This window comes from Camellia sinensis, chromosome 7 (genome assembly GCF_055761805.1).
Source record: "Camellia sinensis isolate YWXY chromosome 7, ASM5576180v1, whole genome shotgun sequence".
Lineage (NCBI taxonomy): Eukaryota > Viridiplantae > Streptophyta > Magnoliopsida > Ericales > Theaceae > Camellia > Camellia sinensis.
The window spans coordinates 181,687,409-181,701,001 of NC_138967.1; the positions used below are offsets into that span (position 1 = coordinate 181,687,409).

The 13,593-nt window shown below is 40.1% G+C and overlaps 1 protein-coding gene across 1 annotated transcript; it reads right to left on the reverse strand.

Annotated features, from left to right (window-relative positions):
* Positions 1-1,138: 1,138 nt before the first annotated feature.
* On the reverse strand, positions 1,139-12,194 carry LOC114305979 (G-type lectin S-receptor-like serine/threonine-protein kinase At4g27290). Its single transcript, XM_082880052.1, has 9 exons — positions 11,112-12,194; position 10,898; positions 5,286-5,517; positions 3,566-3,697; positions 3,291-3,448; positions 2,702-2,912; positions 2,136-2,373; positions 1,906-2,056; positions 1,139-1,642 (listed from the first exon to the last, which is right to left on the reverse strand). The coding sequence occupies exons 1-9, from the start codon at positions 12,128-12,130 to the stop codon at positions 1,340-1,342; spliced, it is 2,445 nt and encodes an 814-aa protein (XP_082736178.1). The 5' UTR covers positions 12,131-12,194; the 3' UTR covers positions 1,139-1,339.
* Positions 12,195-13,593: the final 1,399 nt, after the last annotated feature.

A 13,593-nucleotide genomic window follows, 5' to 3' on the forward strand; every position in this document is an offset into this window, starting at 1 on the left:
GTGAATTTCTTCTGAACATAGTAAGGACGAAAGATCATCCATGGATATACTCTCTGATCTTGCTCGAATTGCAGTTTTGAATGAATCATATTCCGCAGGTAATCCATTCAAAGTAATTAGGACGATGTCTTCATCTTCAATAAACGAAGAAGCAATGCTAAGTTGATCAACAAGAGTCTTAATGTTTCTGAGCATTGAGTCAGAATTTTTCGAGATGGAGTTTAATTCTTCTTAAGCTGATGGATATGTGATCTTGATAGAGTTGTAAATCGTTTGTCTAATGCAAACCAAATTTCTGAACTAGTTCGAAGACGAAGAACAGTGGTGAAAATAACAGGTGAGACAGTTGTGATGCAGCTTATCAAATGTGCATCAATCATCCTCCATTGAAGTGCTTCAGGATTGCACATCTCTAAACCAGATGAATTCGGATACAGCCCGCTGGACATGAATACGAGCCATCAACAAATTTCAGCAGATCGGTAGCGCGAAGAATGTTCTTCATTTGACTGCTCCAGATGATGAAGTTTGTATTAGCTAGTTTTACAGTCACAAGAGAACTCAGATTAGAGATCAGCATATTGAGATTTGAAGGAATCGTAGTTGAAGACGATGGAATCATCATTGGAGATGATGCCATTGGAGATATGCTCGTTGGACCTTCAAAACTCTGATACCATGAAGAATTATTGATATTATATATTCTTGATTATTTCATTCAGTTCACTTACAACTATATATATACATATCAGGTACAATGCTTAACAAACTAACTAACTAATCACCTCCAACTAACTCTGTTATAGTGTATGATCCCATGTGACACAGTACACCATAGACTAAACTATAACTCCATTGTGATCTGCTGGATTGTGATCTGTTGATGTTCCTTCTCTATCACTTATTACTAACAAAGACCATTCCTTGGACCTCTGTGACAAAACTTTCTAAATGATGGACTATTGGTCAATTTTCACTAATAAAAATGAAACCAAAACCAAAGTCGTTACGGTATTCACAACCTTGTGTTAAATACAATATCTGTTGGGATTAATAGATATGATTACCCATTGTTTATATTTAGATACACACATGTGAAACAACATTCATAGTCTACAAATAGCCAACACAAGACAAGGAAAAGCAACCAAACTAAGTAAAAGACATAGGTAAATCAGATTGTAGTAGCATAGAAAACAGGGCTTAACATTGTGTTCATAAGCCAATATTTCTGAAGCTGGTTGCCAAGAAAGACAGCTTTGACATTATGTTCATTAGCTAAACAAACTCAAAGGTCTTGCTTGGATCATAACAATTACATATCAACAAGAATTGTCTTCTATCGGGCCTCTAACTGTGTTATGGTGACCATATTGGCTGAACATTTTTCAATCTCTCTTCTTTCTGTTTCAAGAAGATTTCTTTCAGTGAAAAAACCAGGATGTTTAGGCTGATGAGTCAGAGCACCTTCTCTGCCAAACATCCAAACCACACTTTCCATGCTAGGCCTATCCTCAGGCCGTTGTTGAACACACAATAAACCCACGTGAATTGAACGCAACACTTCAGTTAGATTGCATGAGTTCCGTAGTTGTACATCAATCAATTCTGTAGCCTTGCCTTCCTTGTATAATCTCCAGGCCTGAATAGTAGAACACACTTTCAAGCTGTCGTTTGAATTATTCAAAAAGTAACATTAAAAGTATTGTACATAATTTTTATACAAAATCATGCGGTTGAATTGAGGCATTTTATTTTAAAATAAAATATCCTTCAAAGTGGCTCATAATTGGATTTAGAGATATTATTGCTACATCATTATAGATAAATTTTCTATATATAACCCTTTTTTGTAAGATCATGATTTTCCTTTTCAAAAGAAAAATTATTCAACTTTATACTTACATGCCCAAGAAGGTTGAGGTCGTGACTTGGGTGACAAAATCCCCTGTTTCTCTGCCCACTCACTACTTCTAATATCAAAACACCAAAGCTAAATATATCGGACTTTACTGAGAATAGCCCCTCAATTGCATATTCTGGAGACATGTACCCACTAAAGGAAAGCAATAAAAATTTAACAAATTTATATAGTTGAAAAAGGAAAACTTTTGAACTAGTTAGAAGATTCTTACTATGTTCCAACCACTCTTTTCGTATTTGCTACTGTCTCATTTCCTCCAAAAATTCTGGCTAAACCAAAGTCTGATATTTTTGGATTCATCTCATCGTCTAGTAAAATATTGCTACCTTTCAAATCTCTATGGATAATTCTCACTCTGGAATCTTGATGAAGATAAAGAAGCCCCCGAGAAATTCCATTGATGATGTGGAAGCGCGTAGGCCAATCCAGTAGCATCTTTTGTGATTGATCTGTCCAATTTTTTGCCCAAGTTAAACCAAGCTGCTAGATGGTTTCTCGAGTATAAATGCAAAATGATTGCAATAAATAAAAATATAATTTTGCATTGGAGGAAGTCTAAGAGGTCAATTAGTAAGACCTTCATCCTTGATTCATAAAATGAGAAGGTTCCCATTGAAGGGGGCATAAAAGACAAAAATGTCACTGGTTTGTAAAGTAGAAGTGCCTCCCTTTTGGCTATGAACCTCGTAATTCACCTTTTACAATGAGACATTGGTCACAATGTTGCTCCAATATGAAATAGAATGAAACTAGCTAATGGTTTTAAGAAAGCCATACCGAAAATAAAGGAGTCCAAGTTCTTGTTGGGCATGTATTCATATATTAACAACCTTTCTTCTCCTTGAATGCAATATCCTAGAAGCTTTACAAGATTCCGATGCTGAAGCTTGGCAATGCAGATGACTTCATTCTTGAACTCATCGACTCCTTGTTTTGAATTCTTTGAAAGCAACTTCACAGCAATTACTTGTCCCCCTTCTAGCCTACCCTGACAATTAAAAATCATTTTGTTTGTTAGGTACAATATGGTGCCATTAAAAGAAGCCACATCAATTTTTCTGTATTTTTCCTTTGTGTTTTTTCTTCTGCATAATGTTTATGTTTGATTCTACCCCATGCTTAGCATAAAGTCTATGTTGAAAGTCACTCTACATCTTCATTGGAGCTTGCTCAGATAATAAAACCATTAAATACATGTGCTTCTTAAAAATTTTAAAATGCAGAGTTATCAATTCGGCGTGACATAATGGGAAATTTCTAGCAAAATACTGAATCAGTCACTGAATTAGGCAGTCTACTGTCAACAGTTCATGTGGTTGGGCATCGGTTAGTTTTCAGAAAACTGGAAGTGTAGTTATATTTTTACCTTGTAAACAGGTCCAAATCCGCCCTCTCCAAGCTTATTGTTAATTGCAAAGTTTTCTGTAGCTTTAGTGATTGTAGAAAAGTGAAATAACGGTAATTCTATATCTTCATTCTTGGCTTCTTTGTAGTAAGTTTCTCCAAGATGATGTCTTATTCGTCCTGCAGAATGGGGCCGTCGAGAACATTTTAATGAAACAACTTGTTCAAAACAGGTAAATGTTCAAGCAAGCACACCTACAAACGTGAGATGCTGAAGCATCAATGACTTTTTATTACCTTCTCTCTTTGGCTGCCACTTTTTCTTCCAAATGTACAATGAAATGCCCAAGGCAAGTATAAGTGTTCCTGTCAAGATTACTGAGATGACTACAATCCACTTTCCTGGCTTCCAGTTGTGGCCAGCTTGACCTAATACAGAAGGAATTTAATTAAAATCATTTAAAACAGGGGAAAAGATGCTCAGTCTTCCATCCAAACTGCATCAAGCATGGAAGCTCAAGTGGAAGAGTTGTGTGTTCCCGTAAAGAGTCCAATTTACCCACCGTATGAAATGTCCAATCAATAAAGAAGACACAAACTTATTGAAACCAAAAATAAGTGGTTAATAGCTAGATTAACACGTGGGGGAGTTGAACTCCCACCCTATCCTTACAAGGCCTTTAAGTTTTGTCTCCCATTCCACTCCCAAGAGTAGAATCCAAGACCTCACCTTAGGAGAGACTTCACTTGGTTAACATTTAATGATTTTATGCGTCATAAATTTATAATGCACCACTTTACTGTTTTTTATTTTATTATTAATAGTTATAGACTTATAATATTATGTTATGTTGTGCTTCAAATTTGTAGATTGTGTACGTTCAACAAATAAACTTGAGTATCATTGTTACTTTATTGAACAAATTAAAATTATCAAGTTATAGAAGTAACATAACATATAAAAATTCTGCTTAATCTTTAATGTTGAGTCAATAAATAAACATAGAAATTAAAAAAAGAAGAAAATGAGCAAAAAATTGACTTTTAAATGTAGCTGACCCTGTCACCATTGTTACTAATGGCTGTCACCATAGCAGCCGTAACAGGTGGCAGTGACTGCCCACACAATTACGTAACAACTTTACATAACAATTGCACTTCATTTTTAAAATCATGAGCAAAATGCATTGAGGCTTCGATTTGTAGATGATACTCCCTAAATACTTTAGAATCACAGTCTAAGGTCTGCACCTCAATTGCACCTTGTATGCCTTTTATGCGCAAGTATATGAGGATTACACATAATAAGAGCTTGTCATAGGCTCTTGTTAAACTTAATCTAGTAGATGGTTTAAACATAAGAAAACAATAACTTCTTTTGCAACTATATTCATAGAAAAAAATCAAGTAAATGACCAATTAAGAAAAATAAAGTTAAGGTTCAAGTGAGAAACTTGACAACTAAAGTTAAAGATGTCGATTTCACTTTCAATGAGGGTAAGTTTCCTTATTGTCTACAATGAAATGTTCAAGGTCTTGAGGAAAAAAAATATCTACTCATTCACATTTAATTTTAATATTTTTTGCTACTTTAAATATAAAAATTTCAAATTTGAAATGCTTATGTCTCGTTTCACAAGAGAAAAAATGCCTCGCGTTATGCATTTGCTTTTAAAAACTTTGATCATCAGAACCCCTAGTACTCAATAATAATCCAATATAAATAAAGATCCAAAAATAATAAACAAGGCCAAAATATACTCAAATACAAACAGACCTACTGGGTCGGGCATGTGCATGGAGACGGGTAATAAGCATCATTAGGATCGAATTCAAGACACACCAAGAATAGAAATCAATGTTCAAGATGAAACAACTCACTTTTTGCTAAACTGTAGTGAGGAATTTTCTAAGGAAGAAATGTAAATGTTCAGTATAGTTGACTACATGGTTCTTATAAAGTAAAATCTAATTAATCTATGTTCATTGGTCTTATGTGTTTGGTATGAATTCTTACCTAACTCAGAAGAAGCCATCCTTATGTAAATGTCTGGCCCATCTTCACTGAGCTTTCTCATATCAATCAACTCATTAAACCAAAGCAAGCAGCCGCTTCCATGTCCTCCTATGTTTAAATTTGTGTAAGCCGTACAAGAGCAGTTTTTCAAGCACTCCATCTCGCATTCCCTTAGGGTCATGTTCCTGTCAAACCAGGAGTTCCGTGTGTCTGGCATTTTATATCGCGAATACTGTTGAGGATCGGGGGCACACCAGGGAACTCAAACAAGCAATAACACACAAGTTTTAACGTGGTTCGGCAAGTCGCCTACGTCCACGGGCAGCGGATTCACTATATTGAACAAAATGGTAAGAATTACAACTCTCTCAGTAATTCTCTCTCTCTCTTTGCTCTCTAAGCTCACACCTCTCAGCTGTATTTCAACTCTCCTTAGCTTCTCTATATATAGAGATTACAAATGCTAGAGTAATTGAGCTGGCTGCCAGCCCATTTCGGTGGCTTTCCAGATTGACGCTTCATGGCCTCATGGCCTCATGGTATGGCCTCATGGCCTCATGGCCAACTCATGGCTTCCCCACCATGTAGCTGGCAGCTACTTTCCTTCACATGGAAGAATCTGTAGCCAACTCAACAAATCTCCACCTTGGCGAGGATTCTCTTATCCAACATAGTGATCGATCAACACTGCCATGCACCCCGAAGGTGCTCAGTTCCGAGAGATGTTGACCAAGTCCAAACAATGTTGGAACTTGATCCCAGAAACTACCTTTGTGAGCATATCGGCCGGATTATCTGCAGTACCAATCTTTTGAAGCAGAATATCCCCTTCATTCACAATTTCTCGGATGAAATGGAAACGGACATCAATGTGCTTGGTGCGGGCATGATGAACCTGGTTCTTTGCCAAACAAATGGCACTCTGACTATCACAAAACACCTTAACGTGCTTCTGAACAATTCCCAAGTCTTCAATCAACCCATGTAGCCAAATAGCTTCCTTAAAGGCTTCCGTCACTGCCATGTACTCTGCCTCTGTAGTAGACAAAGCCACCGTTGACTGAAGCGTTGACCTCCAACTTACCGGCCCTTTAGCAAGCGTAAATAAATACCCTGTTGTTGACCGGCGTTTGTCTAAGTCACCAGCATAATCTGAGTCCACATATCCTTCCAAATTCTGCCCGAGTCGGTTATCTCTCTCGAACTTTAATCCCAGATTGACCGTGCCATGTATGTACCTTAGGATCCATTTCACTGCCTGCCAGTGATTTTTTCCTGGATCATGCATATACCTGCTTACCATACTCACAGCATGCGAGATGTCAGGCCGTGTACAAACCATAGCATACATTAATGCACCAACTGCATTTGCATATGGAACCTGTGCCATATGCTTCCGTTCTTCTTCTGTGCGTGGAGACAACGAAGCACTAAGCTTGAAATGAGGGGCCAATGGTGTACTTACAGCTTTGGTTTTCCCATTTATGCCAAATCTGTCTAACACCTTTTTCAGATACTGGGTTTGTGTCAGACAAACCGTGCCCTTTTTCCTGTCTCTCTTGATCTCCATGCCAAGAACTTTCTTTGCTTCTCCCAAATCCTTCATGTCAAACTCCCTTGCTAACTGTGCCTTGAGTTTGTCAATCTCCACCTTGCTCGTAGATGCAATCAGCATATCATCTACATATAAGAGCAAATAGATGAAGGAACCGTCGGGAAGCTTACGGAAATATACACAATGATCAAATTGACTTCTTGTGTATTCTGTCTCCATCATGAACCGATCAAATCGCTTGTACCATTGTCTCGGGGATTGCTTCAATCCGTACAACGATTTGTTCAGCTTACAGGCCCAATTCTCTTTTCCAGCAATTTTGAAACCATCTGGCTGGGACATGTATATCTCCTCTTCAAGATCTCCATGTAAGAAGGCAGTTTTGACGTCGAGTTGGGCGAGCTCGAGATCAAACTGTGCAACCAAAGCTAACAAGATGCGAATAGACGTGTGCTTCACAACAGGTGAGAATACCTCATTGTAGTCTATTCCTTCCTTCTGAGCATAGCCTTTAGCTACCAATCTAGCTTTGAATCTGATGTTGTCTCTGCCTGGAATGCCTTCCTTCTTGGTGTAAACCCACTTACACCCAATTGCTTTCTTGCCTTTTGGAAGTTGCACCAACTCCCAAGTCTGGTTCTTGTGAAGTGACCCGATCTCTTCATCCATAGCCTCCTTCCATTTGACACTTTCTGCATTATGCACAGCTTCTTTGAAAGTGCACGGAACATTGTCTTCAATGATTGGAAGTGCATAGGCTACCATATCGGTCATCCAACTGGGTTTCTTAGTAACCCTTTTTCCTTTCCTGATTGCAATGGGTTCTGATTGTTGCGGAGCCTCTGGATCTTCATTTTCATCTGAACTCTCTTCAGAGCTATCCTCTGAGACTTCTTCAAGATGGTTGATTGGCTGACTAGTCTTTGCTGGAGTCTCAAACTCCACCTTCACTGACTTCTTCTCATTCTGTTGAGGATCTGGTTGCTTCAGCATTGCAGACTCATCAAAGGTAACGTCTCTTCTAATGAGAACTTTCTTTGATTCAGGGCACCACAGTCTGTATCCCTTGACACCGTCACCGAAGCCCAAGAAGATGGCTTTCTTGGCTCGTGGATCCAACTTAGATTCTGTAACATGAAAATATGCTGGACATCCAAAGATACGTAACTGATCATAATCAGTAACTGGGACTCCTGACCATACCTCCATGGGAGTCTTCCCATCTAATGCTGCAGTAGGTAGTCTGTTGACAAGATGACGAGCATAGTTCAATGCCTCGCCCCAAAAAGCCTTGCTCAATCCAGATTGTGACAGCATACACCGGACTTTCTCCACCAAAGTGCGGTTCATGCGTTCTGCAACTCCATTCTGCTGCGGTGTTCCAGGAACTGTGAAATGTCTCACTATCCCTGCATTCTGGCAAACCTCAAAGAAGGGATCTGATGTATATTCTCCACCATTGTCAGATCTGAGCTTCTTGATCCGTCTGCCTGTCTGAGTCTCAATCATCTTCTTCCACGTAAGAAAGATGTCTAAGACTTCATCTTTGTGTTTCATTGTATAAATCCAAACTCTTCTAGAGAAATCATCAATGAACGACACAAAGTAGTGTTTACCTCCCAATGAAGCAGTCTTGGAAGGACCCCATACGTCGGTGTGGACGTAGTCTAGAATCCCTTTGGTACGGTGAACTGCAGTACCAAACTTGATTCTTGTTTGCTTGCCCAATACACAATGCTCGCAGAACTCAAGCTTCCCCGTCTTGGCGCCTTTCAACAGGCCTTGCTTTACCAATCCTTGTAAAGCCTTCTCACCGACATGCCCTAGGCGCATGTGCCAAAGTTTGGAAGTGTCTGATGCATCATCTTCTGAGCTGGAACTGGTGGAGACAGCCACTTTCCCTGTGACTGTAGAGCCATCTAGGAAATATAAATTTCCCTGTCGAGTACCCTTCATTGCAACCAATGCTCCTCGAACAACTTTAAGGACTCCACCTTCCATGGTTACTCTGTAACCTTTGGAGTCTAAAACTCCCACTGAGATGAGATTCTTGGTTAGATCTGGTACATACCGTACATCTTCAAGAATTCTGATTGTTCCATCATGGATCTTCAGTTTAATTGTTCCAATCCCCTTTGTCTGGCAAGCTTGGTCGTTGCCCATCAGCACAACTCCTCCATCGAACTCTCGTAAGCTCGAGAACCACTGCTTGTTAGGACACATGTGGAATGAACATCCGGAATCTATTATCCATTCATCCGACTGGCCATATGATGAAACTGTGAAGGCTCCTCCTTCATCATTATCTCCATCTCGTGCAATATTCACCTTCTCTTCTGTCTTGTCTTTATTTGGACAATCTTTTGCCCAATGTCCCTTCTCGTGACAAGCTGCACACTCGTCTTTTGCAAGACGTCTTTTGTCTGAAGGTTTCCCCCTGGATTTTGAGCGAGACTTTCCTCGCCTTGTATTTCTTCTGTTATTTGTTCTGCCTTTGACTGTTAATGCCTCGGATGTTGAGTCCCTGTTTGCAGACTTATCTTTCCTTCTGAACTCATTGTTCACCAAGGCGTTTGCAACATCAATATACTTGATCTTCTCTTTACCATACAGTAAAGTAGTAGTGAGATGATCATACGAGTCAGGTAAGGAATTTAACAATAACAGTGCTTTGTCTTCATCACCAACGTGATCATCCAAATTCTTCAAATCCGTAATAATTTTGTTGAAATTATTTAGGTGTTCGTTCATCGAAATACCTTTAATGTAGTCGAAACGAAACAACCTCTTCCTCAAGTAGAGCCGGTTCTCAATGCTCTTTGTCATGAACTTATCTTCCAGCGCCTTCCAAAGCTTCTTCGCAATATCATATTCTGTAAAGGCATACTTCTCCTCTTTTGCAAGGCAAAGTCGGATGGAACTGCAAGCCAGGAGATTCACCCTCTCCCATTCTATCTCGTCCAGGTCATCTGGTTTGTCTCCCAGAGTGAAGTGCAGGTTCATTTGGACAAGCATATCCTTAACTTCGCATCTCCACATGCCGAAGTTGCTGCTTCCATCGAACTTCTCTACCTCGAACTTGGCATGGGACACCGGGGTCCAATGCCTAGAAGTGCTTGTACTGGCTGAATTACTTACGGACTCGGTTGCTCTAGATTCTGCCATTTTTAGAAACTTCAATTCAAAAAACTGACCGTACAGATGTGTCCGCAATACTCCAAATAGTTGGGAAGCACTATTGGATCGTCAAAAACGGACTCCGAATGGCTCCGATCTGGCAAAAACACTTTGGACGGGTCAGATCTGCAGAATCTGGTGCGCTGAAATGCACCGGATAATTTTCCGCTCAACGGCTGGTCAACGGCTCGGTCAACGGCGCAGGCGGCGCGGTCAACGGAGGATCGGCGGCGCGGTCAACGCGGCTCCGGCTCAGCGGCTCGGCTTGGTCAGCGGCTCAGGCTGACTGGGCTGACACGTGTCTGACACGTGGCTGACTGTCGGACGCGTGGCGCTGACGTGGCGGATGACGTGGCGATGACGCGGTGCTGACGTGGCGCTGACGTGGTGCCACGTGGCTCGTCTTCTCCCTGGAGACGCGCGTGTGGCGCGTGGGTGCGACTGGGATCACGCGCCGGTTGCCTGAACGGCGCGTGGGGGCGCGTGGTGAGACTGGGGCTGACGCGCTTTGTTCAGATAGCGCGTGAGGGCGCGTGTGAATGCTTCTGGGCTCTGTTTTTGCTGTTTTGGACTCCTCTCGGGGAGTTCTTCCTCCTGGTATGGTCAAAAGTGGATTTTGAGTACTTCGAAATCTGGGCACTTTCGGGAAAAATTCGATTTTTCGCAACCCGAGCTCTGATACCAATTGTTGAGGATCGGGGGCACACCAGGGAACTCAAACAAGCAATAACACACAAGTTTTAACGTGGTTCGGCAAGTCGCCTACGTCCACGGGCAGCGGATTCACTATATTGAACAAAATGGTAAGAATTACAACTCTCTCAGTAATTCTCTCTCTCTCTTTGCTCTCTAAGCTCACACCTCTCAGCTGTATTTCAACTCTCCTTAGCTTCTCTATATATAGAGATTACAAATGCTAGAGTAATTGAGCTGGCTGCCAGCCCATTTCGGTGGCTTTCCAGATTGACGCTTCATGGCCTCATGGCCTCATGGTATGGCCTCATGGCCTCATGGCCAACTCATGGCTTCCCCACCATGTAGCTGGCAGCTACTTTCCTTCACATGGAAGAATCTGTAGCCAACTCAACAAATACTTGAGAAACCCATCTCCCTTGTGGCAATCCAACGGTGTCCTCCGAACACACCCATTAGAATAATCTCCATTTCCCCATTCTGCTTGGTTCTGGGGAACAAATTTACTCAAACAACCACATGCCGGTGAGCTTCCAATGTTACAGCTACCATTAGGACCACATAGTTTATAATTATCACAGTTGTCTGTTGGGGCAGTCAGGTAAATGTCCCATTTCTGGGTTAGATCAACCCATATCCAGCGCCGCACATGGCCATCATAACTCACATCAACCCTTGAGATAACATCGCTCTGGAGTTCATAATGATAATACACCTCCTCCATAGTGTAAACCAATCCATATGTGTAGAAGACGTTTGGTGTCCCACCAAATCCGGTATCATTCCATGGCCCAGTTCGGAACACGTCAACAGAACCATTGCTCAGAATTTTTTGTGGGTATCCTTGAGGATCACACTGGAATTTAAACTCACCTCGAGCTGGATCATCACTGCTCTTCCAGGAGGAGAGGTGGCGCTCTAGGCCTGTTTCAAAGTTCTTTCCAAGCTTCATGCCTGGTAATTGAGTATCACACGGATAATCAAAACTTTGCCACAGAAATTTCTCAGACGTATCATTGGCATCCTTCACAACAAGATTTCCAGAGTCCATAAGATGTGCAATAGGGTTCTGTGTGGATCCTGTCACATTGACAGACCAAATGACAGTGCCGGTACCATTGACGAGGACTAGAATTCCAGGGTCGATTATTGTTAAGACGCCTGATGAATTGATGAGTGGGATTTCTCTGTTGGCAACCCATACAACAGTCTTGACAGATATTTTCTTGTACCATATTCCCAGGTATTGATTCCGGGAATTGCCAGGTCTGAAAAAACCCATCTCAAAGCTCCCACCAGATGAAACAATGGTATTGTTGCCTGTTAGGGATTGAGTTTTGGTTATGGTGTCTACTGCATTGGAGATTATTAAGATGGAAAATAAAGAGGAAAACAAGAAAGGTATTTTGAGGCCTTCCATTGATGGTGTAATGTCGAATTCATGAAATTCATCTGTTTTTATAAATAAATGGTCAAGAACTCGAACAGCACAGTATGTCTTCAGCTGGACTTTTGTATGGTTATTAACTTTTTACCGTTCAGTTGGACTTGGAAGTCGAAAAGTCTTGGAAATCCACAGGCATATAATTCTTATCTAAATCATATTTGCATCTTAATCGTGACATCATATTGAACCACAAATGAGACAGCAGTAGTTACAAGTTACAATCACATAAATTACACAGACCAGTCTTTCATCATCTTTAATTTTTTTTTTTTTTTTTTTTTTTCTTTTGATCAGCAAAAAGAACAACTTTTAGGAGAAAATGAAGTAGAACATAACAACAACTATATGCACCACAACCCAACAAAACACCCAACCACATATATGCAAAACTCCCAAAAACTCTAATAACAACTCAAAATAACCCAATGTACTGACCTCTACATATAAACAATTTAACAAACAGATTGTTAGCTCCTGCCCACATGGAGAAGTTGTTAAAGGCTGTCTCCAAGTCAAGGAGTAGGAGGGAACAGGTGGAAGACCATCTCACTTTCTTCTTCTTGTCAAAAATGTCCACCAAAAGGGCGGGAGTAGTTGGCTCTCTTTCTTGACTTTGTTTCCCTCTCTTTTGTGTACGATAAATTGAGTTGAGGAGAAAGGGGTGAGTCAGAACAATACAGAGTGTATGCAATCAGAGAGAGTGAGTAAGCCTATATGAAAATCTCTTTGTGGACGTAGGCAATTGCCGAACTACGTAAATGTTGTGCGTTATTATTTGTTGATTGATTTCTGGGTGTGTCTAATCCTAACATGGTATGCATGCCACAAATTTGATGTTCAATCTTTCCTCGTACTCCGATTTCAACCATTGCAATGCTGGGCCACCACATCAACGCCCCAGATATCAAATTTTTATCACAAGAAAAACAACCGAAGTTTTTGAACCTGTGAACCCTGACGTTATTCACAAGCCAGAGAAATAGGAGAAAAAAAAAAATCCAAACACAGTCTAATTGTGCAAAATGTTCTTTGGCAGGAAGTTAGTTTGTTTTTGGGGGAAATTACAAACACACTCTTGAGTGCTTAAAATATGATTTTTCGTCTATAATTTTAAAAATTATATTCCGCTTTTGAAGTTTTTAATTTCATAATAAATGGTTTATTTTATTAATAATGATTTACATCCCAAACATATTTTCGTACTCTCATAGCGATAATTCTGGATTCATCAAGATCCACACTACCTAACAAATCATTCTTATATAATATAGCTTTTATGGCAGATTAGTATTTGATAACATTATTAATTTTTTATTTTTTGTAGACTTGAAACATGAAGTATTTTTTAAAAAATAAAAGCAAAAAACTTGTTTGGTATGCACAAATATATTCAAAATATAAAATAATAATAATAATAATAATAACAATATATAAGA